This window comes from Orbicella franksi, chromosome 3, assembly GCF_964199315.1.
Source record: "Orbicella franksi chromosome 3, jaOrbFran1.1, whole genome shotgun sequence".
In the NCBI taxonomy this organism is placed as follows: domain Eukaryota; kingdom Metazoa; phylum Cnidaria; class Anthozoa; order Scleractinia; family Merulinidae; genus Orbicella; species Orbicella franksi.
Window position 1 is genome coordinate 23436683 of NC_138147.1, and position 27473 is coordinate 23464155.

At 37.4% G+C, this 27473-nt stretch overlaps 1 protein-coding gene across 7 annotated transcripts; it reads left to right on the forward strand.

Annotated features, from left to right (window-relative positions):
* The first annotated feature begins 855 nt into the window (after positions 1-855).
* Positions 856-26201, forward strand: LOC145481700 (uncharacterized). 7 transcript variants are annotated; one of them, XM_081460224.1, is made up of 24 exons: positions 856-1358; positions 9675-9786; positions 10138-10176; positions 11401-11514; positions 12733-12819; positions 13081-13251; positions 13774-13892; positions 14388-14466; positions 15097-15156; positions 15923-16006; positions 16406-16506; positions 16909-16980; positions 19378-19435; positions 19855-19905; positions 20263-20367; positions 20850-20921; positions 21070-21156; positions 21240-21329; positions 21496-21648; positions 22182-22249; positions 22676-23522; positions 23643-23724; positions 24007-24092; positions 24487-26201. In XM_081460224.1, the coding sequence occupies exons 2-24, from the start codon at positions 9757-9759 to the stop codon at positions 24769-24771; spliced, it is 2940 nt and encodes a 979-aa protein (XP_081316350.1). In that variant the 5' UTR covers positions 856-1358; positions 9675-9756; the 3' UTR covers positions 24772-26201. The 7 variants fall into 7 exon arrangements, with proteins under 7 accessions (XP_081316350.1, XP_081316348.1, XP_081316352.1 ...); XM_081460222.1 differs by lacking the exon at positions 856-1358 and adding an exon at positions 6393-6777; XM_081460221.1 differs by lacking the exon at positions 856-1358 and adding an exon at positions 6839-9385.
* Positions 26202-27473: the final 1272 nt, after the last annotated feature.

Genomic DNA, 27473 nt, shown 5'->3' on the forward strand with positions numbered 1-27473 from the left:
CTTGTCGGCTGGGGTATCGATAAAACCTTGAGGGTACAGTAAAACTCATTTGTTTCAGTCTAATTCGGCGAAAATTAAATCTGTAATAATCTGTAATTTAGGCAAAAATAAAATCTGTCTATGTTTCAGCCAAGTGCTCGAAATTTTTGTCCGAAAATTGTCCGAAATGAGATTAAAAGAGTTTTTGGTTTTCTTATTAAAGTGTTTGTAAATCTTATAAGAATAGATCTTAAGAGATCCATCCCTTCCCCTCGGCATATCATAAATGAATGATCCCTTGACAGAAAACGACAGAAAAATATCAGCAGGGATCCTAATATGATTATAGAGGCATAATAGGCATAATATCTGCATGACTAGCTTACGTGATTTAGGCCAAAGTGACAGCTCCTCACAAAAAGACGTGAAAGAAAAAACTACGAAGACCTCACTGTCATCGAACACTAAAGGCATGCAAAACTTAGTCCATGAAGACGAACAAGGACCCCCAGACTGTTCACAGATGTCGCATCTAAAAATGTTCCCAAATAATCGGAAATGTCTGGAGGGTGGGTTTTATTATCATGGAACTATTTTTGATAAAAACTACAATATATAAACGAGACGTGCCTTATAGACAACAGCAGGAAGTAGCTTTCGATACTTTATGGTCGAGAAGATTCGATAGGTTTTAATAGAAACGAATTAATCGTGATCATTGCCTGCATTTAGAGTGCTGAGAAATATTGCAATATATTTCTTTAGTAAATATGCAGAGAATTAAAATTTTTTAGTCGCTCAAATTTTCAGAAATTGAGTGTTGGTCGGTGAAATGATTGTTGATTAAATTGAGAGATTCCAGATCAGCTTACCAGTAAAAGTGCTGACAAAACATCTTTTTTCCTTGAACTTTCAGCTCTTATTCAACAATAATACTCCACTCATAGTGTGATGGAAACATAATATTTTGCTTACCATGGCAACCAATTGGACTGTCGTTTAGTTGTGACGTCAGATTACGTAATTCGTAAAACTGCCGAAGGACGCAGATATAACATGCGGAATATGGCCAAAGGCAAATATAATCCATGAAGCAGACTACTTTACGTCTGCAACTAAATTTGTCTCTAAATCATTTTAAAGCGAGAAGGACAACAGTCTAATTATATTCAAAATATTTCAGAAATGACGCCTTGAAATGTCTCGGAACATACCACGACGTGAGCTGGTCAGATATATCCGCCCTCGAAGATTAAGCCGCTTTTTATTTGTGCCAAGATCACTCCAGGGTAAATATACCAAGGATTAATAGCAAAGGAATGGCAACTGGCATCACTCCTAACTCACACCCAAGATTTTAGCCTGCGTTGTCAAACAAGGTTTGTACCAAATTTCCTTCTGATTTAAGCAGTTTACCTTTAACTTTGCTTATTGAGAAACATTGAATAAGTTGACATTCATGACTAAACAACAAACTTGGAAGTTTATGCTTGTCCCACCGTACCAAGGTCGAAAAATAAATTCTCCTCACTGACTGTCATGAGTTTCTTTTATGTCAGTTATGAGAATATGGTGGAACATCACCTGAATAGCGATCACATTGTATTATTCTCGTATTATATCTGGAAAATAATGATGTTCATTTTTGGGAATTAACTGATTAATTAATATGAGTTTCAATACGTTATTTGAGTCAGTGTGGCTTTTAAATAACTGCAGCAAAGGTTTTATTATTATGTCCTTTTTTGGCCCTTTGAGAAATGGCTTGTTTCAGAATAATCTAGTGCTTCGTGTAAAATTTTGCTGCATGGGAAGTGTTATATTTATTCTGTGCAAACAAAACGAGCAATAGAATACTGCTTTAGTGGATGGAAAATTGATGTTTCCTATCGGTGAAAAAGTACTGCAGTAAATACTATAGTAAATACTACAGTAAATACTATGGCGTCGTTTTATTTCTCAGATCCATAATTAGTTAAAACCGTCGACCTTGCAGTTTCGCTAATCAGCTCAGAGCCAACCCATGCATTCAGTGAGAACTTGTGTGCTGTTCTCGCTCATGAAACCAGTTACATGTTTTCCTTTGAGATGTGATCACATAAATTAGCCTGGTGTGATTGCCTGGTGTGGTCAATATTGTCGAAAACTCCAAAATCTGAGTTCGGTCGTCTAACATCCTAGACCAGTGGCCCTTGCGAGTAAACTTAATACAGGCAAATCACTGAGGCGACAAGAAATTTCCTTTAATAAGCAAGCAATCCCGTCTTATAACTTATACTGGCTCGTTCACGTATGCATCAATTAATGGACTTGCTTAAACGTTAATTTTCACCCGGCTCTCATTTATTTCCTAGTGCCTATAGGTTTTAAATTTCTAATACTTAACAGCATTGAATTGCCATCATTGAATTCAAATTTATTTTCGCTTTCAGAAAATATTAGTTTTGATTTATATATATGCTTAACTTGACAAAGGAACACGAGCCTACACGTCTATTGGGCGGATCTCTAGTGACGACGCCAATTTAAATTAAACGTTTTCTATGAGGTTTATTATTGACTCGATCTGCTATTGATCCATGATGCGCGCAAGAATTCTTAGCCTTAAACCCAGAAAACTAAAACAATTGATTCTATTCCGGGCCCGTTACAGTTTCGTGATCGTTATATTCTGCTTGGAAGGAAAAGAGAATATCAATAAAGCAGATGGTTTGATATAATTTTAATATTTCGGCTGTTAGCACAGGTCATCAAAACACTATAACACTCTGTATACTGATATAAAACTATTGCGTGTTACAAAGAAACGCAGAAGGGAATTTTAAAAATCTCAAAAGTGATAGACTAGTATCGAAACTAGTAATTATAAATATTTTTATATTCTACAATTCAGAACCTCCTGCACTCTGTACGTGGTTCGTGATTTCAGTCAAAGCTAACAGATGTATTGTTGATGATACAGCTGCTTGCCGCTGAGTGCTTACATACGAGAGGACTACTTCACGACAATGGTCTTTTGAAGCAATAACCACCTTTGTTACTGTCCTTTTGTAAGAAATGTACCCTGTGTTTCGACTACTTGGTGAGTCATTCTTGACAATGCTTTGATAGTGTGTATTAGAGCAACACATTTTCCATACCCGTTGTATGTGTACGTTCAGTCTATGCAATGTAGTCGGCTCTTATCTCGACGCCATTTAGTATGGGAGTTGGGCGCCCAGAGTGGCGGCATGTGATTTAGTTTTTATGCTTCTGTGAGTTCAAGATGATACGACAGCTCACACACTTTTGAAACTATTCTAGAATGAATCATTGCTGGTTTGCTTCATTATAATAATCCTCAGTATGACGCTTACTGGTCGACCTAAGCCTTTGTCAAGGTGAGTCGTGTCGTGCCACCTAGACTAGGTGATATGCTTCTGGTCTTGTATCATGACAATTTGACTATTGTCAAGACTTTTTACTATGGTAAGCTGCGAGATTTAGTGTCACCCTTGAAGTAAATTAGGTTGTCTTTTTCTACGACGATTTATGAAGTTCTACGTCCGGCCACCGCTGAAAAGATGTTTCTACCTTTGTCAAAATTTCACGACATTTTCCTATGTAAGTCTGAAACGAAACCAATTGTTAGCACAAATTTCACCAACAATCGCACAAGTTGCATTACTTATTACTACTCAGGTTGCAAAAAAAACGCCAGAAGGCTCTACAAGCAATCAAAAAGAGACAACATTATTTAAAACACTGTAAACAAAAAAAGCAAATAAAAATAATAGCGTAATATAATAGATGAAAAATAAAAATGTCTGGTACTGAGCTTCATTGCAGACATATTTCCAAGTGGTACGTAGTGCACATACTGCATGTTTGACATTAAGCTATCCGAATAAACGACAAGGTTATTTTTGCCCGAGAACATAATTAAAACATGTACTTAGTGGTATTGTTCCTACTGTTTAAATTAACGTACCCTTCACCTACGAATCTCAGGCAAATCTTTAAAGTTTTTTTTTTTTTTTACGGTTGCACTAGATTTTACGAAAGATCCCAATACGTCATTAGTGCACACGGTCACGACACAAACCGATGTTGAAAAGAATCATCCATATTTTCTATAATCGAATATGGGAGGTGAACTTTGTATTGACTTTACGCGAACCTTTGAGGCTAACGTTTAGATAGGCAACTTGGAAATCTAGCTCTGTACTTCTACGTGACGTTAGAAGCATCCATAGAAAAAATATTCAAGTCCCCTTTTCGAATTACGTGCCTCAAGCTCTGCTTGCTAACGGCGTTTTATGAAAAACGACGTCCACTGGAGAGGACTGGAGAGCGGCATTTGACAGTTGCGCAGATATAACGGTGCTTAATTAATTGGAAGATTGCATGATTTGCAGTTTCTTAATGAATATCAATCAAAGTCACGTTATATATTATGGCAAAATAGTTCAATAACTGAGTAAAAGCTACATTCTATATCTGTTGATTTCTTTTTACTGTTCTTAGTAAGTTGATTTCGTGATGTTTGTAAAACCACGCCCTAACTACATAAACAAATGTCAACAAAAACCTATACAGACAAACATCTACCAAATTAACGACGACCCCCTCAAGAGAACACTCAATCATGGTCACGAACAGTTCAATAAATAGGTCTATTGAAGTTTGTGTATATATTTTCACCCCCCCCTGAAGTGGACACCTCTTGAAAACGCGCGTGGAAACCTCTTGAAGCTTTTTTGGTAGATTCACAATAAAATTTATTTCCTGTTAGAAAACACCTTTTACCATGAAAATCAATCTAGCTGGTCACTCACATTGGAACAGTATTCAATGATTAATTCTTCACTCCTGTTCTCGGCATTAAAGAGACCTCTCCATATTCGGCAATGAAATGACCAGACAGGTTCCGCTTGGAAACGAGAGATTCCAGTATACAAGGTACATAAACTGATATTTCTATTGCGTAAGTTAGTTTAATTGTTTTAAACTGCATGATAAATTAAAGTTACCGAAAGAGTCACTAATTATATATAGTACCGAAATAAATTTATCAATTGTGGGAAGTGGGTGTGCTTGTGATGCAAGGGCTTAGAAATGTACATTGATTTATAATAAAACAATTGGGACTATAAAAACATAAATTAAACCAAGGATGGCACTGGAAGAATGAGGTTAACGTTTTCCTCTTCTGGTATGTTTTGACTGGAGTTATCTGTCAAACTCTGGTTCGCATTTTTTGCGGGAGGGTAAAAGTCGTGCATTTTACACCGACAATTACCACCCCGAAACACCCTTGAATGTACGATATGGAGGCTTGTTTAAGAAAACACAACAAGTCTTTACTTAGCTGAGTTTATGAAGACTAAATATTGAACCGGGGTAGCGTGTGGGAAATATTTAATGTTTATCCTTTTCAATGGTCGAGTAATTCCATACTGAGTAACCATGTGAACAGAACCTCGACGAGAGCGCCGGTATTAAAATAGACTTCTATTTTGAGTAACTATATCTTCTAAAAATAATATAAATGAAAATCACTTAGCAAACCTCAACTCAGTTCCATAAAAAATCGGTTTTTATGTTTTCATATTTAAAAAGTGTTTATAATTGCATTAATTATTATCGACAACTGCAAGCCATGAAGGGGTCTTGGGAAACTTTTGATCCGAACTGGAAATCGCAGAATCCTTTGTGATTAGTCATTAAGTCTCGTTTCTAAGTGTTTCTTTCTGCCTCGGGACCTAGAGTCATTTAGGTAACAGTCTCGGATATTTTCAAACATGTGTATCGGCGTGGGTCCCAGCCTCTCGGCGATTCGCGAGTCTGGGTTTTTCAGTGCCATTGATTATCCATCGTACAATCAAATCACTTTGATAGCACGAACACTTTAGAGGAGAGGCTAGCTGTCTTTATTATAGAGGTATTAAGCCGGAAGAGATTTATGCATTTGGTTTCACCAGGACCTCGGGAAATGTTTGTATGATGTGTCCCTTTTATGAAGGAGTCCGTTTCTTTGGCAGTGTAGAAGCGTTAATGACAACTTGACAACACAATCAAAAGCGTTTTACTAGAAGCAAACTTTTGTATTTCATGCACATGGTCCATGAATATCGTCGATTGCATGCTTAAGAGTTATATTACTGCTTACTGTGCTTTCTCACGGATATTGAAGATATTGGATCTTTACGGGTTAATGGAGAATTTGTCACGATGAGAAAAAATTGAATTTTGCGGTAAATAGTAAAGCATTGCCGAGTCAGCGCAAAAAAAGTCATTCTTGGCATTTTGTTAATTATAGATTGAAAAACCTTTGGAAATGGTAGCATTGTTATTACGAAGGAGCTGATCTAATAAGAACATGAAGTTACTATTGACACTGTTTCCAATGGTTCCCGCACTTTATATATTGGCCTGGTGTGACGTAACAATCGTTTCTGCCAGATTTTCTGCCAATTTGACCAAATTTTTTGTGTTTTCTTGCATTGTTAAATGATTACATGCACAGTCTTTCTGTTAGGTACTGAGTTCGAAAAACCTTGAATTATTGATTTTTCTCCCTTTGCTATTGAACTGTAAGAGATGTTTCATTCGAAATCGAATGGGAACCAGGCCCCTTCGCAACTCCATTTGCTCCCGCAGTGCCATGCCAATACAGGTCAGTGGCTATTTATAGGAAGCTCAAATTCTCGTCGAGAAAAATCGTTTTCAAAGTTCAGCAAACTTTGCAGTTTATTAGCTGTGCTTTTGTTGGAGGCTTTGGTCTCTTTTTCTGTTTAATCAACTGCATCATTTAAGGTATGTATTTTTGGGTTACGATCGTTGATTTACGTTTCGTTACACATTTTCTCGATCGTTGATCATTAGTACTACAGCACAATTCCACGACAGCCTGCCAGCTGTCAATATTGTTAACTTTTGTAATTTCATGTTGCTGCTAGTGTATTATGTAGTTTACTTTTAATATATTGGGAACAAAGAAACCTTTAAAGACTATAAAACTGTATAATTTTATTTCGTTCCCTTCGGAGAAAAACTAATTTAGAATATTGATATAGAAGTCGGGAATTACGCCATGTAGACCAATCTTGACTGCCGCTTTCGTTTCTAGCCTCGAGTGCTTTTCGTACTTGAGTAGACATTTTATGTCATTTCATTGTTCCTATGCTGATTTCGAGATAAATATTTATTTGGGTAATTTTTGCGGTGAGCACAAATGTATGCGACTCTGGGCGGTACGGACACGTTGTACATCGCCGAAAGGAAATTTCGTGACCTTTTATTCGAGGCGTTACGCGGTAACTTCTAAGACTTCAAGTTTTTACGGGAACCTTTCTTATTTAAATTTCATAAATCCTCTTGCCCGAGCTGACGGTAAGTGAATGCGGGTTGTCATGTTTGTACGTTAAATTTAGTCTTCCATTTGCTTTCTGATTATTGCAATTAGGTTTGTTTAGCGATGGTTAGCGCTTGTGTTATCGAAAATAACATTTCTTCGACCTTGTCTTGGCCCGGCAAATGAGGTTACTATTGAAGCAATTAATCGAGCGCCTTCCGCGATTCGAGAGACAATTCCACCTGAAACTTTTGTTTCATAAGTTGCTCGAATCGAGTATTCTTAACGAAAGAGGTATGTTGTAAAGCAAGTGAACCATTTTTGAAATAACCAGCTTAAATATCATGGGCGGTTTGTGAGTCATTATCTGTTACATGAATTGTGACAAGTTGTCGTGTTTTGCATTCAATTTAATTCCCTTCGCAAGGAGCGAGAAAGAGCTTAATTACACCTATTTCTTAGTACAATAGAGTCTTTGTCAAGTCATTTGCAATTTCTGTTTTGGAATTCATACTTCGGTTAAAACAATTGTTTGATGTTCTGAGGGCCACATCAATATTATAACTTGGATGTGGTTAAATCGTCTTTGGTGAAGTAATCACGTCTTAGGGTATTCAGGATGTACTTGGGTTTCCTTTCTAAAATAACAATGACAGTCCTTTCGTTGTTATCCAAACTTTGCTATTTTTGTTTAGTTTTCTTTGGGAGAATCAAAATAATTCAACTGATAGAAAACAATTATAAACATTTAACATTCTTATAAAGGTCAATTTTCTGTTCCCTTTTATAATTTACATGTTATAGCTATCACCTTCAGCATTAAGCTAACTTACAGTATGATTTCTTTTTATGAAATCAGCTTTTTTGCTTCTAAGAAAATGAAATACCCAGAGGGTTGTAGTCATATTTTCGGTTCCATCACTATCACTCAATCAGATTCAGCCCTCAAGTTATTTTTGGTCGTGATCCTGCCAATATAAAAAGAGCTTTTATTGTTGTTGTTATCCAGCTGTTTGTTTTCAAGTCATGGTTTTAAACTAGGGCTATAGATTTTATGATCTTGAAGTATTTCTTTGATGTTAAACATTATGCAATGCTCTGCTTGTTGGCAAATACTCGGCATGCCTATTATTTACTGATTTTTATTACACAAACATTTTTTGGAAGTTAATTACATTTATGTATGAAAATAAGTAATGCTAAGTGAGATGACGTGTCTGCAGTGTAGCCCGGTGAGCAAAGCTTGCAATAGATCATAAATGTTCAAACTACCCATCATGGTCAAGTCAGTAAGACATGTTTCTGCTTGCATGCTCTCTTTCTCCTTTGAACAGCAGGAGATTTGAGACCACATGCTGATGGCTTAGTACCTGAGAGATCAATGTAGTGTTTGTGACTAAATACTTGCATTTGGAAAAATCATAAACAAGTAACAATCAGTTAGAGCAAGGATTTCTACTGGAGGGCATGCATTTTCTTTCTCTTGAATGTGTGAATTTATGTGAATTCTCAGAACTCTCACACAAGGTGTACAGTTGATTTTATTGAATAACAGCAGTTGTGATTGTCTTCTTTAATTTTTGGCTTGTTATGTTCCAATTTTGTTTATGGTGCACTTTGATCTGCACTTTTCTAATATTAATTTTTAATTGTGTGACTTTTTTTTTTTCTACAAATAAAATACATAGATATATATGCTTGCCAAAACAGAAGTCTTATAGTTACACTTTCATGCATATTTATAGAAAAATTAAGGTACTTGTGGGAAATCTCACGGTCATCACTTGAAAGCTTTTCATACTTAATAATTGCGTGACTGGGTAATCACATGTTAGGATAATTAGAATCTCATATTGATCATGGGATTATTGTTTTTTAAGAAACTGTTTTGTGGGCACGCTTGTGAAAAACACTTAGTAATACTAGTTTATTACCATGATTGTAGAGTGAATTTATTTACTGCATTTGGGAATTTTCCTAAAGGGATGCCACTTGAAATGTTATCAATTGAAAACATCATGTTACCTTTAGTTAGTTATAGACTCCTTGTCAGTATAATAATGCTATTTGGTAAGTGCTTTGAGAAATATTGTCAGATTGTTATTGACTAATTGATAGACTTGGTTATCAACCTTGGGGTTACCTGTTAGGTATTCATGAAAATCAATGCATTAATTTTTACCAGGAGATAATACTTTTAACCTTCAGCAGCTCCAAGTAGTTTTTCTGTTTGTTTATGTTTAGACAAATGGGTTTCTTTGTAATGTGTAAATGATTATCTCAAGTTTGTCTTTGAGTAACACAGCTTGTAATATATAGATTTAGAAGCTGTAATAGTTATTGTCAGTTTTCTTTATAGGGCAAGGCTATGAGAGATAGACAAAAGACAGTTCACGGTTTGTCCTTTTGGGCTCTCTGGCACTTAGTCCTATCCACGGACTATGCCCCTTATTGAGACTGGAATGGAAATGGTAGGTTTGAAGTTTCATTTGCTGCTGAATCACTAAATTACCATCTTACAAGTACATGTACATGCAGTGCATTTGCATAAAAATGCTTTTTTTATCATTGAAAATGTCTTAAGTAGCTTGCAAGTATGCTTAGACAGCAGCTGCCAATTTGTGAGCTAGAGTTGGTTATTTATTTATTTATTTTTTTATGTATTTGTTTTCTACTTATTCTGTATATTAAGATCACTTAGCAAAAGTATTTTTATTGGCTAGTCAGAATGCATTTTAAAATTTTGTTACTTTGTCAGTTTAGAGGTAATTTTTTATACATTTCATATCTGAGATTGCGTCCATTTCTTTTTCTACTGACAGAAAGAACATGATAAATTGTGTGATTTAATAGTAGCACTGGTAAGTTATGTTTACTCAAGATGGGTGATATCATTATTAAGTACATTGAATTTTCACAATAATTTGCAACTTACATGTACATGTAACACTGTGTTTTCATAGCAGTACTGGTGTGCATTATACAGTTGTATTGGTTTTGTTCAAAATTGACTGTGCGTACCTCTATAACCACAGGTTTTAAGTAGCAGCCAAACCATTGTGCAGTTGAACCCCGCTATTTTGAGTTCTCAGGGGAAACAAATAATACATGACTGTAGTTTGAAAGAGCCAGAGTTCAAGATAGCTGATAGTAAATGAATGAAGAGCAAATCCAAGGGAAACAGTTTTGAGTTTGAAATAATGGGGAATTAAAAATAACCAAGTTTGAATTACCAGGGTCCAACTATTTAATTTGATATTTACTTGCAAAAAGATAGTATATAATAACTCATTAGAAATACTGTGTTTTGTCAGTGGTCATCTGGGAGACACTGACAAATCATTCTATTTTGCGATAACTGAGTTCAGTTATTGTTTTATCATTCGATTACCAAGTTTGTTTTTAAAATATTTAAGTCACTCTCTGAAAGCTCAGAGTTGGGCGCAGTGGCCTCATGGTTAGGGCATTTATCTCTGGATTGAGCAGTCTGGGTTCAATCCCTGGCTGGGGATATTGTGTTGTGTTCTCCTAGTCACTTTATGCTGCAGAAACTGGGATGAGCTCTGGCCTGATGGGCCACTTGGTTCATATGCAGACTTTACTGAAAGTTCAGGGAAGCAATCTGCTATTTGTCACCTGAGAGTGTGGTTACAATTATTCATGAGCAGACCATTGTTTGTACGCAGTAATTTGCCTGTCACATGGGTTCTGGGCCAATGAAAAGGAAGAGAAAAACTACATTGTATGATAAATGTAATTGTTCATGTAATGATTTTAGCTAATAAGGATATTTACATATATATACACTATGTGATTAAAAGCATAGCATGACCTAATTTGAATTAATCATAAATGGCTGTTTAAAAGCTCATTTATGTTGCAATATATGTCTTTGCTTTAAAAGTTTGAAAACATTTTTAATTGTTTTGGACTACAACCACAGTAATATGAGGTAAACAAGTCCTGAAAAAACCTGATTTACAATTTTTTTGTTTCTGGAAAACAAATTTGTGGCACAGTACACAAAAGTAAGAACCAAAACATTATGCCAATAACTTAATATTTTTGTTGTGGTCACCTTACAGTCAAATCGTATTGAAGACCAAAGAGCTGAATTGCCTGTTCTGTTGAGGCCAGATTCTCGGTATATACCGTCATTGGTTATTGAAAAGATAGACGTCAATCACGAAGCTGAAGAGGTTAGTTTGTTATTTAACATAACCCTTGTACGTGCAGGTGTTTTAACAGGGTCATTCTGTAGTAAAGCTGCATACCATTAGAACTACATTTTCCTCTGCAATTATAGTGGTTCACATCTCAGTTAGCATCCCAGTAAATGGGTCACACCTTAATAGCTCATCTGTTCAGTGCCCTCAGGACTAACATTGTATGGTTCCGGATAATAACCATACCCACCCCAAGGGGGCGGTTGGAAATTCCAAGGGGGATGAGGTCTAAAAAACCCAAAGTTGTAAAGAAAAGAACTAACTAAAACTGGAATTTCCAGAGGGATGGGGGGTTCAAACCAAAAATCTTTCCGGGGGGGAAGGGGAGGTGTGGATATTTCCTAGTAAGTAACACATTTGCAGCTTTTTCCCAACATTGTTCTCAGGTTATCCCATCAATTCACTGATGCAGAGATGATTTACAGGCATTTGCACCAGCAACCTCCCCATCATGTCACATTTTAGCACTTCTAACAATGTTATGTACCTTTCATCTTTATTGTTGAAGGCATTGTGCCATAATTGTTAATGTGCTGAACTCTGGATTACATGGTCCGGGTTCAAGCCCTGGTGAGGGTCACTGAAATGTGTTCAAGACACTTAACTCTTACAGTGACCATGGGTATGAATGGATTTCAGACTAATACTAGCATCCCATCCAAATGGAAGTACATTGTAAAAAGATTTCTGGTCCTTCATGGTGTCAAAACCTTGGATACATGTAAGGGACATCCTGATGGGCAACTAGGCTCAAACATGGACTTGTCTTCATTGGGAGCATGGGAAATAGTGATTTTCATTCTTGATGACAAATGTTCATTATGTACATGCAATTTACATGTTCTTGTACTGGGAGTTGTTGTGCCGTAATGGTTATTATTCTGGACTCCAGACCAAGTGTTCTGAGTTATGAGCCCTGGCTGGGGTCATTGTGTTATGCCCTCTGGCAACACACTTACTTTCACAGTGCCTCTCTCTGCCTAGGTGTAGCAATGGGTACCAGGCAATTTAATGCTGGGGCTAACCCTGTGATATACTTACATTCCATCCAGGGGGAAGCAGAAATACTCCTTATCTAGATCCATGTTATAAAAACTAGAGATACATGTGCAGTAAGCACTGGCCTGATAGGCCACTAGGCTCTGACACAGACCTACATGCATACTGATATGTTTTTAAATCACAATTCAGAGTGATATTTCAAAAGAAGAAGAAGAAACTGATCCAGAAGAGGAGAAAGAGGATACAATGCCGAGAGATCTTGACCCTGTCAGAGAGGTACATGACATAGCTTAAGACTACTGCATTTGATAGCCTGTATATTTCAGACTGTATACATGTATTCCAAAATAATTCCGTTTAAAAATAAGCAAGCACATTGAACATACCATTGTTAGTTTTATGGAGCTAATATTGGTCAAATTCCAAGACCTCATGATCAACAGTCTCAGCCAGATCATCATCGGTGAGTTTGACCTTTGATGTTCATAGATTTGTTAATTTTAGCCATGTTTTATCAACATCCCCTATGCTTTGCAGGTGTTGGCGGCAGGTGGACCTTATCCTTTAGTGGTTCTGCCTGTTGGGGGTGAATACTGGTTGGAAGGAAGTAACCATTCTAACATTAATGGCAACAATTTCAAGCATCTTGACTGCAAGATTGAGACAAGTAATGTCATCCAGAGTTACAGGAGGGATTTCATTGGAAAGGTTTGCTTTCAAAGACTTTGTTGCTTGATTAGATTATGTCCTCTGTGGTTCTGTTTGATAAAACAAGTCTAAATTAGAAATTTGGTGATTACATGTACACGTAGCTTTGAGCTTAGCTTTTATTGGAAATTATTTACTTTAATTTGAAATTGTGCTTCACTTGTCAAGTGAGATGTTTGTGGCTTAAGGTATAATTTAAAGACAGTCATCTAACAATGACATGCTGTACAATACGTCAAGAGATTTCCCTGGGTTTTTGGTTTCTGAGGTGACCTTTGATATGCCTATAATTATGTCTTATTTTTCATGCACTAAGTGGACACTCTGGTTCGTGTTCTTTTGACTCAGCACAGCCATGCAAGTGTCATCTTCATGTACATGACTGTCTGAATCAAAATACAGTATAGTTATGACACTGCATTTTCAAAATTAACCAACATCGTAAGAGGTGAATGTGGGCTCAGTACAATGCACATGTTTTATCATAATTATAATAATTTCATTGGTTTGTTGACACTTCAGGAACATCTGAACTTCATTTGTGATGATGAGAAACTTGGTCCTGTTATCTTGTCTGTAAAGCAAGAGATTGAAAAGCTGGATGGCTGTGACACACAAGGATTTATCAGAGTTATTTTAAGGTACAGCTGTACATTGAGCCTTTTGTTGATTTATTAATTGTCATGTAGCTCACACCCTTTTGATGACATGCATCTTTTTAGTTTGCATCACAGACAAGATCACTAGTTACTGGATTTTGTCTGGGAACTGTTTGCAAGTGCCATTAAATAGACTTCTACTATACAGAATCATACTAGCAAACAAAAGGAGAGGGAAGGAGTGGAATATGACAGGGTCTGAGCGCTCATTAGGGTACTTGTTCACAGCCAGATTTACCTGCAGTTGAATCTGTTTCAATTGACATAGGCTAGCAACTTTTGTAATGCATTACAAAAAAATGCTGTTAGTTTTTCAGTCACAGACTGCATGTGCCTATGTATAGTACAAACCAAAAAAATTAAATATTACACATAATTCAATGACAAGTTTTCTTATTAATTGTTACTTATAATAATTATTACTGTGTAATTAAAATTAAGCTGTGGACAATTGTTTGTTTTCATTGTACTTAACAGAACAACTGAAAAGACTATTGCAGACTCTCTGCCAATAGAAAATCTATCTGAAAATCCCAGTCCAAGGGAGATTACTAAGGTAAGTAATATACCCTGGAACAGCTCTGTGTAAATTATCTAAAACGCTGTTGTATATTCATTACTTATATGATTTTCCTTTGTGACCTGTTGGGGTTCATTCAGGTAAAAGCTGTAATCTATGTTGCTGTGAGTGTGTTCAGTAAATTTCATCTCAGATGATGTCAAAATGTAGTAAGAAAAAAAGTGACACAGGAGGCAATTAACCAAGTCACTGATGTTCTTATCACATTTTCATGTTTTCTGTGATGGATTACTGGACAGATGCAGTCTGCAACATGGACTCTATTTGTTTTATAGAATAAAGAAACTGGAAAATGTTAATGATGTCATCCATGTGTCTGGTCTCCAATTGATCATAAGTAAGAACCAATCAAAATGCAAGAATAATTTGACATATATATTTAAAAGAGCAATCTTAACAGCGAAGGTTTGGACAAGAGGTACCAAAATTCCCTTAAAATAAATGTTCACTAAAAGAATGTCAAATTTTACTTTTTTTTGACGCTTTTGAGGGCTGAGCTTGAACACAGTTAATTTAACAAGGTTAGCTCTGTGGTTTTAGCTTATTTATAACATGCAGTGTGTACATGTTGTGTGTTTGTAAGCAGTTTGTGTTAATTCCTTTCAGTATCTTCTTGGGGAGGATGCAGACAATGTGGATCAATTTCAAGTTTTGGCTCATCCTAAGGTACATAATTATCATAATCGCACTAGACATTGTAATGCAGTTATATTGAATTTAATGTAGAGTCAACAACAAGGAGGACCATGGAGGAAACGATCCATATATTGTAAAATCCTGACCAAGAAAGAACCAATCAGAATGCTCAGATTTACCTCAAGACCACCTTGCCATATAAAAAAGAGTAATATCGGTAACCTCCTGTTCAATATCTCCTGACCTCCACACAGTTGTTTTGTATTCATAGTCTTTCACTGTTGACACTTTGTACTACATGGAAAGAAAAACCATCTATGATATTGTAATATAATGTTCAATCTGCAGTTCACAAGCTCTGGTATTTCCTCAAATTAACTATGGACCTTTTTAGCGATATGTCAAACATTTTGAATTCTGTTGTTTCAAATAGCTATTATTGGATGCTCAGGGGGCATATTAGTATGTATTTACCTCCTGAGCATCCCATAATAGCTATTTGAAACAATGGAATTCAAAATGGCCACCATATCGCCAAGAAAGGTCCACTGACTGTATGCACCAATGTTACTCACTAAATATTTAAATCTAAGTACACTGTAAAGAACACTGTAGTTATAACAGCGTTTTAGTATCATGTATCACATTTACATGTACATTTACATATTTAGCGACTCAAGTAACTCAAAACATTTCCTTTATTCAAATTAGGAATGTTCCTTCCATGATTTTATTCTACCTGTCAGTTTTCATTTTGCCTTTTCTTACTGTCTATGTTTTCTTTTGTGAATCTCAGGCATCAGAACTGATTGTAAAGTATGATGAACACAACTTATCAAATTCATTCAAGTTTGGAGTGATCTACCAGAAATATGGACAGGTAATGATTCACAATTTTACAAACAGTGTTAATAAATGTTAGCAAATATATGGTGAAATGAAAAAAAAAGAAAATTATGAACAACATAATTGTGACAACTTTGGTGTGTTTTTTTGGAGTTACAGCAATATGATTTTAAACCAATCAGCATGTGTATTTTTTCCATAAAAGTTTGGGAGAACTTGATAAAACTATGCAAACCCTTGCCTATCGACTTCTGACTTGTGTTCCCACAGCATTTCTCACTCTCCCAAACTTCCACTCGTGTTTCTACAACTGCGTGGAAACATGGAAATTTTTTCTATTTATTAGATAGTCCTGTTGCAGAAGTTATATGTGCAAAACAGGTGTGATATCAGTCACTGTATGTAATAATTTGTGTGTTGTGCATAATTTCAGACAACAGAAGAGGAGTATTTTTGCAATCAAACTCACAGTGCAGGCATGAATGAGTTCCTTGAGTTGTTAGGTGACAAGGTGTCTCTGAAAAACTTCAAAGGGTAAGCTGTGAATTTTGTTGAAATGTTTCTACATGTCCATGTGCATGTATGCATTTTATCTCTTATGTAAAATTTTGTAACACAGTGAAACATCTGATGGATTATAGTATATAGCATGTAACAATGGAGAGTAAACTCACGTTCTTTATTCCCTTTTGTCTTGTTTTCACTTTAAGTTTCCAAATAGAAATTAGTGCATTATTTACGTAGGGTTTTTTATAAATATGATAATCATATACTACGACTGATCAATTAGTACCAGAATGGGTCATAACTCTTTAACATACATATAAGTACTTTGTATTAGTTACATATTCTGTCGTGTTAGTTACAGATCTTTCCTTTATAGTCAGTGTTAATTAAGATTTCACTCAGTGCAATTCCTTGCGTTATTTTTTCCAGGTTTAATGGAGGCCTGGATGTGAAGCATGGCCAAACAGGAGAAACGTCTATTCACACAGTCTTGGATTCCAAGTAAGAACTACCGGTACTTAATGTATCTCTAAGAGTGCTCTCTGAAATCCTTCATTTAATATTTCTTAATAGCAGAGCTCCAGCAGCCCAAAAGGCCGCCAAGTGGAGCTCCATACTCATAGAAATCTGTGAATCGCTTTTCTCGTGGTAAAAATGGCCAGCAATATTGCTTGTGGGTGCATATGCTTCACAATGTCGCAACATGGCGGCGATACTCCAGCTAATAAGTTGACCGAGACCACAGGCGGCCCAGACGTTGAATACGATTAATACGTGACATTATGCTGTTGGCGATTGCGTTACAATTTTAGCCGTTTATAAGACAATGTATGAGAATGCTTCGAAAATTACTCTAAATGCTACCTGTAGAAAATAATTTGAATAAAATAACTTACCTTGTGTTTGCATTGCGTTATTTTGATGAATCTGGGTTCCTGGAGGTGGTTTAGAGCCATTTAGGCGAGTTTTACTTTCTGGCGGTTTGCTTCCCCTAAAGAGAAACGAAAGGCTGGCGACCCACTGGCCCGACGGCCCGCACTCAAAGCTCCGTAAATTCCACAAAAATGGTCTAATCTCGTCAAAATTGCCTCATGGCAGCCGTCGATAACTCTTCTTCCCATTCGCTTTCTCCCAAGGTTCCAAAGTTTATCTTAACTGCCCGAGAATCGGTGGTCTTCAACCTCTTGCTTTCCATTTCTGCTCCGTCTCGATCCGTAACCGATTATCTTGGACACAGGATTTGAATTTCTAGCTTAACGACCTCGCCATCGTGACAAAGTCGCCTCCAACCGTCGAGAGGCACGGGGCATTTTTTGATCATGAAAATTGCACCGTGCCGAGGTGTTAACTGAAATTAGCGCCTAAAAGCACTGTTAACTGCAAAAATACAAGGAGCAAACAATGTCCAGCTGAATTTAGCGCCTAAAAGCACTGTTAACTACAGCGAGAGATGGCAACGAGTAACTGACCAATGTTCCGTGCCTCTCGACGGTTGGAGGCGACTTTGTCACGAAGGCGAGGTCGTTAAGCTAGAAATTCAAATCCTGTGCCCAAGATAATCGGTTACGGATCGAAAGGGAGCAGAAATGGAAAGCAAGAGCTTGAAAACCAGCGATTCTCGAGCGGTTAAGATAAACTTTGGAACCCTGGGAGAAAGCGAATGGGAAGAAGAGTTATCGACGGCTGCCATGAAGCAATTTTGACGAGATTAGACCATTTTTGTGGAATTTACGGAGCTTTGAGTGCGGGCCGTCGGGCCAGGGGGTCGCCAGCCTTTCGTTTCTCTTTAGGGGAAGCAAACCGCCAGAAAGTAAAACTCGCCTAAATGGCTCTAAACCACCTCCAGGAACCCAGAGACATCAAAATAACGCAATGCAAACACAAGGTAAGCCATTTTATTCAAATTATTTTCTACACGTAGCATTTAGAGTAATTTTCGAAGCATTCTCATACATTGTCTTATAAACGGCTAAAATTGTAACGCAATCGCCAACAGCATAATGTCACGTATTAATCGTATTCAACGTCTGGGCCGCCTGTGCCGAGACATGTACATAATTACGTAGCCTTGGTTTACAGCGTACATCTTTGATATTGGTCATCCATGCTATGATCAATTCACACCTGTCAAAACAGGGTATCTGCTGATCAGTATCACGTGACCATATCGCGGATTCAAGTTTTGAGCTCATGGATATCACGTGCTTTCTTAAAGTTGACCGCCAACCAAGTACTGGTTTTTCAATTTAGATCGCGGGCTCAAGCCAGATTTACTTACTGTTTAATCAGGGCAGGGTTGTTTTGAAGCCGGTTAATATTAACCCAGGATTAAAAGTTAACCAAAATATGTATTTTTCTTGTGTAAAAATGTTTTTCACCGTTCATCTTTTGTGTAGTTTGAGATTATTCAAACTCAGACGGCCAAACAATGTGAATAGAAAACCTCACTGCAAAGTTTAAAAAACTCAAAAATTTTCGCTTATCCTGGGTTAGCTTAATCTGGTTTTCAACAACCCGGTTCAGGAGCTCTGTTTTTAGGCTTGGCTAAGTCTATATATTAGTTTATTATGTATGTCTGAATTTAATGGAATGGCAGAGAAAACGTCGTGTGAGCCAATCACCTTTTGGAATGGCTTTGGTTTTGTTTTCAAATAACTACAAATGCATTTTCATTGTGACAGACTGGAGTACACTACTCAGGGTTTTTGCAACTACTTGTTAAGCTTGCCTATTTTCTGGGCATTTACAAGAAATCGCATTTTATCCCATTTTACTATCGATTTTTGCTGGTGTAATGATTGACTCTCTGTTGTGCGGTACTTTGTCTTTGGTCATGTGGCATGCTTGAATACCACTTATTAACATGTTTATATCATGGCTTTTTATTTTTCATTGCAGAGAGATAATGTTTCACGTCTCAACACTCCTACCGTACAGTAGTGGGGACAACCAACAGGTATGGAGAAAAAACTTGAATGTTCTAAATAATCAGTGTCAATGAAATTCAAGTTTAGCTTTACAAGGAAGTGTTACCGATATGTTAGTTTATCATCGTTTTCCTGATGAACTCAGTGTTAGCGTCTCCGTTTTCTTGCTGACAAGCACATTCGTTTACACCTGGATAATTCACCGTTTATTCTAAATAATGATGGTTTCATTTCTCTTTGCAATATCATTCTGTGAATTTTAAAGCAAATCTGTGACGAGAACAAGTGCAGTTATCAACTAGGAGATATTATTTTGATTTCTCATCAAATTCCCAGAACTGAATTCAGTTAGAAGAATTGGAATCTGAACTAAAAGGCTTGAACTTGTGTACCTAATGGTTACATGTATGTTGTAGATTTACCGATCTTGTTTTTGTTCTCTTTCAAGGTTCAAAGAAAGAGGCACATTGGCAATGATATTGTTGCTATAGTTTTCCAGGTAAGTTTCTCTCAGTGTTCTAGTTATTTAAATGACTATGAGAGCAAGTAAGCCATTTTTGGCAGACGTTTGTGGAAACATTCGAATTGTTTCCGATTCTTTTTCTAACATAAATAAGGTAAAGCCATGCCAGTTGTCAGACCAGCATTAGCTAGTTTGCTCCCTTACAAATTTATGTTCTCGAAAGTTTTTTTTTTCACAGCCTCAGTTAACAACTGGAAGAATATTTTTCTTAGAGAAGGATAAAAGCTGGTCTGTATTTTCTTGTTGAAGGCACATGCACATTGCGGTGTAGGAGAATTCAGTGATGGATAGGTCTTCATTTTCTTTAACAAGCAATTTTGTGATTGCCTTTAGGATGAGAACACGCCATTTTCACCAGTTTCTATCCGCTCGCATTTTCTACACGTCTTCATAGTAGTACAAGTCGAGGAACCAAACACCAGCAACACGAGATACAAGGTGTGGTATATGTTTTGAAATTCAAATGCGTCTTTTCCCCAGTTCAGGGTTTGTTGAACAACATTCTCTTGTTTTGGTGCTGGGCTTTGTTCCTGAGTGGACTGATTCTATGAATTAGAAGAAATAATCTAAGTGCTAGTGTTCTATCACGAATGCCATTCCTTTTTAAGCTACGCAACTTACTGGCTGTGTGCAATGGCGGTAGCTCTTTCGTTTATTCGATGTATCTGTGAAGAAGATTTACATAATTTACTAGTCGACTAGTAGGTTAATATCAAAACTATTACTGAGATCATGACTCGAGAGATTTATGTCACGCAAAAGAAAGCTCGGGCTCATTATCTAATTGTTTTTAGTGATGTCTGAATGAGGGTCAACTTCCACATACTCTGTATCTCACCAACCGACCAACCAAATGATCTTGGTAATTCGATTGTGTGAAGCTAGTTTATTTAGTTCAAAAATTGTTGATGTCATTCTAGGTGTCCGTGACAGCTCGTGAAGATGTTCCTCATTTTGGGCCCAAACTACCAAATCCTGCAATTTTTAAAAAGGTTTGTCACTGCGATGTTGCACGATTTTTCCGTTCAAACATTTTTTCCAATCCTCATTGTCTGTCCTTCCTGGTGTCCTCCTTCATTCCCTTATTAAAACCAAATGTTGAGCTTCCTGTCATGATGAGCATCATTTGGTCGTTTGTAGGGCCCTGAATTTCGCAAGTTCTTGTTGACCAAACTGATAAATGCAGAGCTGTCAGCTTACAACAGTGCAGAGTTCGCCAAATTAGCGGTGAGTCTAATAATATTCTAATCTTATTAAGTACCCGTACGCCGTTTACATGTTACTTATTTTTTGTCTATGTATTTTTTCAGGACCGAACACGCTCCACTCTACTTCGAGGATTAGCTAAAGATTTACTTGAAAAGAATGCTTTGATTCTTGATGCTGTGGGGGAGGAGGTGGTAAGGCTCTAGCTAGGGATTGTTATTATCATCAACGTCTGATATCTCCTTATTATGTAAATACAATGCCGAGAAACAAGTGATGAGAGTAAATAATATCATCAACTAGAAGATGTCTTAATGCCATATCACCAATCTTTAATTGTGTGTGTGTATCTGGCTTTAGACTCCACGGAGGAGCAACAAGATATCCAAAATCAGGAATGCGTTACGTAAAGGCAGCCCTGTTAGTCGCACCTTTTCTATGAGAGAGCCACGTGTTACTAAATCAGATGACGTGGACTCCGATGACAGCCTTCCTAAGACCTGGGCCAAGAGGGTGAGCAAGAAAACCTATGCAATGCTTTTCTCTGTTAATTTCACTTTCATCTCGCTTCCTTTTTTTCCGTCGTGTTCATGTAACGTAATAGCTTTAGTGCGTTGGAACCCCGTTAACACGGGCCATGAAAATGTAGCCGTATTAACGGGGTGACTGTAAGGTGGAGTTCCACTGTACTACCTTTTAAAGAAATTCATGGAGAATCTCGAGCTTGTTGTAAATGGCAGCATATAAGAGCTTTACACGTTGTTCAATGTGTTTTCACAATTATTTTAGTCGTTTTGTGTCTCCCAGTGAGCAATGTGGTCACGAACGGTGTAAACATGTGGCCGAAACTTATTATGCAAGTATTACTGCTGAAACATCTTTTGAATCGGATGCTAGACAGTAAGCAAAGTGCTTTGTACTAGAACAGCTTGAACCGCTCTCAACCTCTGGGTCACACTCAGTCGGTTTCCTTACTGCGCCTCATAAGTGCCTTCCTCAACCCTCATCATTGATGTAGAGGTGATGTGATTTTTATTCCCATTTAGGCGAAGGAAAGACGAAAATCTGCACAAGGTCTGCTAGCGCCCAGGAAGGCTCCTAAGCCACCAAAGAAGTAAGTCGAGTCAATAAGTGTAGCTGGACAGACACTAATAAAAGTAGAGAAACAGAGCAGTTATTTAACTTTTAAAACTGCCTATTGCCGTCCGTAAAGGTGATAGCAAGTGTAACAGTCTCATACCGGGAACATCGATGTCATGTAATTCTCGAGAAAGAGATTTTTACCCTGTGATTTCCAAAAGCTATCCACATCTATTTTCTCAATACATTGTTAACCAAACAGGTGATGAGAATACCGAAATTAATCGCTTAGTTTCTCTTGATACACCACTAGATTCTCAGAAATGAACGACAGCTTACATACAAACACTGTTACAAGCAATTTTGAAAAAGAATTGATGTCAGTCTTCTCCAATTGTCCCCTGTGTTTTAGTTGTTGTGTATCTGTCGATATCTTACCTGTGTATGCATTTGTTTTCAGCCTTGAGCAGCCTCAGGGCCGCTGTAAGAGTATGGAGTCGCTTCTCATCCAAGAGCAGAACAAAAGCAGCGCTGTGTTTTACGCGGCAGACGATTCCAGTTCTGAATCGAACACGTCCGAGATGTCTCGACATCGTGATGAGGAAGCTCATTCTCCGAGGAAACATAACACACGTTCACGGACGCCAGAGCCACGGAAAGAAAAGATTTCGGATTCTGCAGGATCACCTCGACTATCGTCGAATATGCCCCAGAACATGACTCACGCGCAGTCAGTGCCTATACTAGAAGGTTATGATCGTACCTATAGGACTCCTTCTCGAGTGCTCGACAAATCACCACTTTCACGAGTATCTTACGAGGGAAGCTCTCCAGGAGAATACCAAGTTCGGTATGTCGGCGGATACCGTTCGGGGCCCGAAGATGAGTCGGACGAGCCAATTAGACTTACGACGTACGATCGGTCTCCGACTCGTCACCGAAGGGGCTCGGACACGCCGGACAGCGTGGATGTTGGTAGAATTGAAGGCTACACTCAGTCAAGCTCAATTGCGACCGAAAGCAGCACATCTCCTATACATTACGTTCGCAAATCCCGAGAAGAAAGAAAGGAGCGTGACATACCGACAAGCTCGCCTTATCTCCGAAGAAAAGCGCAAGATATCCCTACTGTCAATACACAGTCCGCGTCCGCAGCGGGCTCGAGTCCAGTTCCTGTACAAAAGCAGAAGAAAACCGCCATCGTTTCGCCCTTGTTTGATGTGTCAGAATCAAACAGGCCACGCTCTGTTCCACCTGGCCTTATGATGTTTGATCCAACAGACCCTGAGTCCGAGAGAGTGGAACAGGTCAGTAACTTGAACCCGCATTATCCCGCCCCTTGCTTTCCTCTTAACAATTTTATATTTTTCGTCTATTGTAGTGATTAAGTTTCACGTGTTGAAAAAAGTATCACTACTTCTTCTCAGGTGTTTGACGAACGACCGCCATCACTTCCCAAACTAGACACCGGCAGCGCTTTAAACTCGACTGAAGATTTGTCCTCTACTGGTGAGTATAGTTTAGTGGGATTGCTGACGTACTTGGCTAACTAGTTCATTGATTGTGTTACGTTAAACAAACGTGGTATTCAAAATTACTCGTAGTTATAAAAAACCACTTTCTTGTACACCGCTAGCATCAACAGGTTTTCGTTAACTTTTATTGCTGGTTTATCAACGGAAATAATTGAAACTGTACTGTTTTTTTATTGATTACAACGTTTTGAGATAGTTTGACGCCTTAGCATTTATGCAGTCAATTTTTAACTCTTGGTTTCGCATTGATTTTCAGCATTTTCCTTCAGACAAATGGAAATGTTTAAAAACGAGATATCAAGGCTCAAGTGTGAAAAGCTTGACCTGGCTCGACAGAACGTGGTAAGTTGTTATCTAGTGACCGAGAGTTATATCAGTGATATTTAATTGGATGTGCATGCAAATATGATGAAACTGGTATGGTAGAATCACATGAATGAATGTACTATGAGAGATCCCAGCTTAGCAGCGACGAGAAAGACTGAAATTACTTAATTTCGCAATTCGTGGAGGGTAAGGAAGTATTCTCATAGGAACCAAAACCCTACAGAAATTTCTGATTTAATATCACATTTGTCCGTGGTTTCCTTACAGGTGACATTGTTTTTATGATCTTTACTCTTAGTCATCGTAAAAAATGGATTATGAGGCAATTGTTGAATTCGGTCTCCTCCAGTAATTACTTATTTACTCAAGGGTATTTCATTGTGAACTTAGAGCTTGCATATTTCTTTAGTTACTGCAGCGTGAACACCGCGCCATCAAAGACGCAGCCATGCAGCAGACCGCTGACTTGTACCAAGCCCGCTGTGAAATAGCTCGACTAAGATCTCTATTGCCAAGTGAGAATGTACCCCCAAGGGACTCCTCCGCGATAGAAGCTGTCACGGTACGAGAGGGGAATATCTCTCCTAAGAGCAGTATGTCTCGAAGAGAAGTCACGACAGGAGTTTACGTTAGGGAAAGAGAAGAAACTGGAGAGATTCCTACAAGGACTTCTTATCGGGCTACGCGTCTTTGAAAGTCACGAAAACACCTTTTACATACACTAGAATTCTTCACGATAAAACGAATTCCCGAACATAGTTAAGAAACACAATCGTAGTCCCTCCATTAAGTGACTTTGTTGTAAACACACTGTAAGATACATACATGGATGTTTATTCTGTTAAGTACCCCATGGTGTGTTGTAGTATCGCGACTTCTAGGAATGTCATTATTTTTCTGTGAAAGTCTGTTGTTAGATCCACTTAGTGCGGTGAAAATCTACGAGATGATAATTCACAGTCTAAATGCTGTTTTTTATTCAAAATGTAATCAATGTACCTTAAGGGTTTTCAATGAATGTCCTTTTTTCTAAATGCGTTTACAAACTTAGCAGAGGAGTTTCCGAGTCTCGGTTCAGACGTCGAACGTATCGTGAGTCAAACCGAACTTAGTGGAAATTAATTAGCGAGCCTAACTGTCATTGGTTTTACTCATTAGTGAGAAATGTCACAAGATAGAGAGATAAATCTAAGGAACGAGGCTTGGGAATGGGTGAAACTGATTGCTATCAAACACAGCTATGCGTTTGGAAAGAGAATTCACTGCTTGTGTGTGTCAGGAAAGAAAAGTTTTGAAAATCTGTCATGTTGTTGCCATGTAAAACATATTGAAAAATAATGAATACTTCATAAATACAATCAATCAATTTCATCTTCCAGCAAATGGGTTTTATTCGTTCAAGAACGCTGTATGTGGTCGTGCATTTAACAAATGGAACCAAAATTGGAAGCTTGCTAAAAAGGTTTTTTTAATTATCGGAATAATTGTTTGTGTTCATTTATCAAAATGGATGATTTAATGCTTGCAAGGGCCTTGTATTTCTCATTCGAAGCAATTTTACTCAAATTTTCATATGATCTGCTTTCCAATTGTGGTTTGAATTCTCTCTTGCGGGATTTTCAAGTTGCATTTTAAAGCTTATAACTCTTCCCTTGTTGGAAACAAATTTTGTCTCTCGGAGATGCATAATGAAGTTTTAGATACTGCCTGTAGATAAAAAATGCGCAGCCCCGGCAAGAAAAGCTAAATTATCAATATATTTTAAAATCTCATTCACACAGTGGAGTGAGTGGTTACGTTTTGAAATCATTACCATGTAAAATATATTACCAATTTACAACGATATAGACATGTAGTTACACGCAATTTAAGCTGACGTTTTTGTATTGCAAAGAATTACAAAATAGATTAATTTATGATAATTAAGTTCTAGTCGTTAAAATAATTATTTAGGTGAGCTAAACTCGTTTTTTGGTACGAGAGTTATATAGTTTTGCTGTTACGTTCTATAAATTTAGGTTCTCGTTAAATAGAAGAAAAAAAAACTTACATGTCTAAATCACTTGCTGTGCATTAATGTTACTATTTATGATCATTCAGTAAAGAGAACGAGCTTTAGTTAAATTGTTTAAACTATTTTCACAATTGTAGAGTGCATTTAATTGTGTTACAAAACTAGGGATGAACAAATTGCTATACTGTATTAGGAGATTTATTCTGAAGTAAGATAACACAAGATAAGAACTTTCTTCATGTGGCCGAGTCGCTAGTAAAAGCCTATTTTAAAATAACGCACCCCAAGGGGAAATCTCAAACTCCAGTCGCTGAAGAAGGAATCTGAACAACTTTACCAATTACTCGCAAGATTTCGTTGTATCATAGTTAATATGTAAGCCTAAGATTTAACTGGCAAATTCCATACATCACCTTAGAATTATTTCCGTTTTCGGGCGACCTCATCCTTTAAATCGGTGTTCTTAAAACCACGAGAGTAAAACTACCAATCACTGTATATCACATGTAAAACTAGCCAATCTGAGAGAGAGGGTCTTTTCGTATTATTTATTATCCAAATTTCTATGTTGGTAAATGCTTATACTGGATTTTCAAGCTCCACTTTTTGGTTGTATTTCCTTACAAAAACTTGAGCTCTCTTCATTTCAGTAGTCATAAAAAGTCAGTTTTCAAATTCTCTTTTGCAGAGAAACCAAACACAGCTCTTTTAACGCTAATAGAACCGTACTGTACAAGCGAACAAGCGGACTTAATTGTATTATTCGACAATGGTTTGCTCCGAATCCGCTCAAGTATATATAAACAAAGGCGAGATTATGAAATCAAAACGCGTCGTACAAGAAAATAACACGTTTGATTACGTGGAAAAAAAGGAGCAGTAGAGAAGTATAATTATTGAACACTGACGATGATGGTGTAGGAAACACATTAAGACAGGCTCTTGAGTAATCAATCGCTATAATCTCTTCAGCATACTCGCATTTGTTCTCGGTAAAGGGATATCCAATGCAGATGCCCATGAAGAAGAGAATCATCATCGAGCTTGTCATGGATATTTTTCTTTCCTCGTACAAAACACTCTCTCTCGAAATTGGGGTTCTGTTCCCTAACGAGATATTTCTTAATTTAATTTTGAAGCAAGGTTGGTGTGATAAAAATTCAATCGCAGTTCACTGGCTCAAAGTAGAAATTTATTTCAGTCTTACTTTTCCTTTTTTTTTCAGTAGTTAGAATTATTAGAATCTGTTGACGGCAAGTGGCTTAATAGCCTGCGAACACGGACAGCAGATATCTGGTTCTCAGGCAGGGAAGTAGTCTGAGGTGGATCTAAATTGCTGTGTTTTTCAGAGACTTCATCCATGTACAATTTAAGGACGGTGC

Bases quoted from the DNA above. Each gene is read 5' to 3' on its own strand.
- LOC145481700 (XM_081460224.1), top strand. From the start codon at position 9,757: ATGCCCCTTATTGAGACTGGAATGGAAATG. The intron at 9,787-10,137 runs GTAGGTTTGAAG...TTCTACTGACAG, and splicing joins TTGAGACTGGAATGGAAATG to AAAGAACATGATAAATTGTG. The intron at 20,922-21,069 runs GTTTGTCACTGC...GGTCGTTTGTAG, and splicing joins ATCCTGCAATTTTTAAAAAG to GGCCCTGAATTTCGCAAGTT.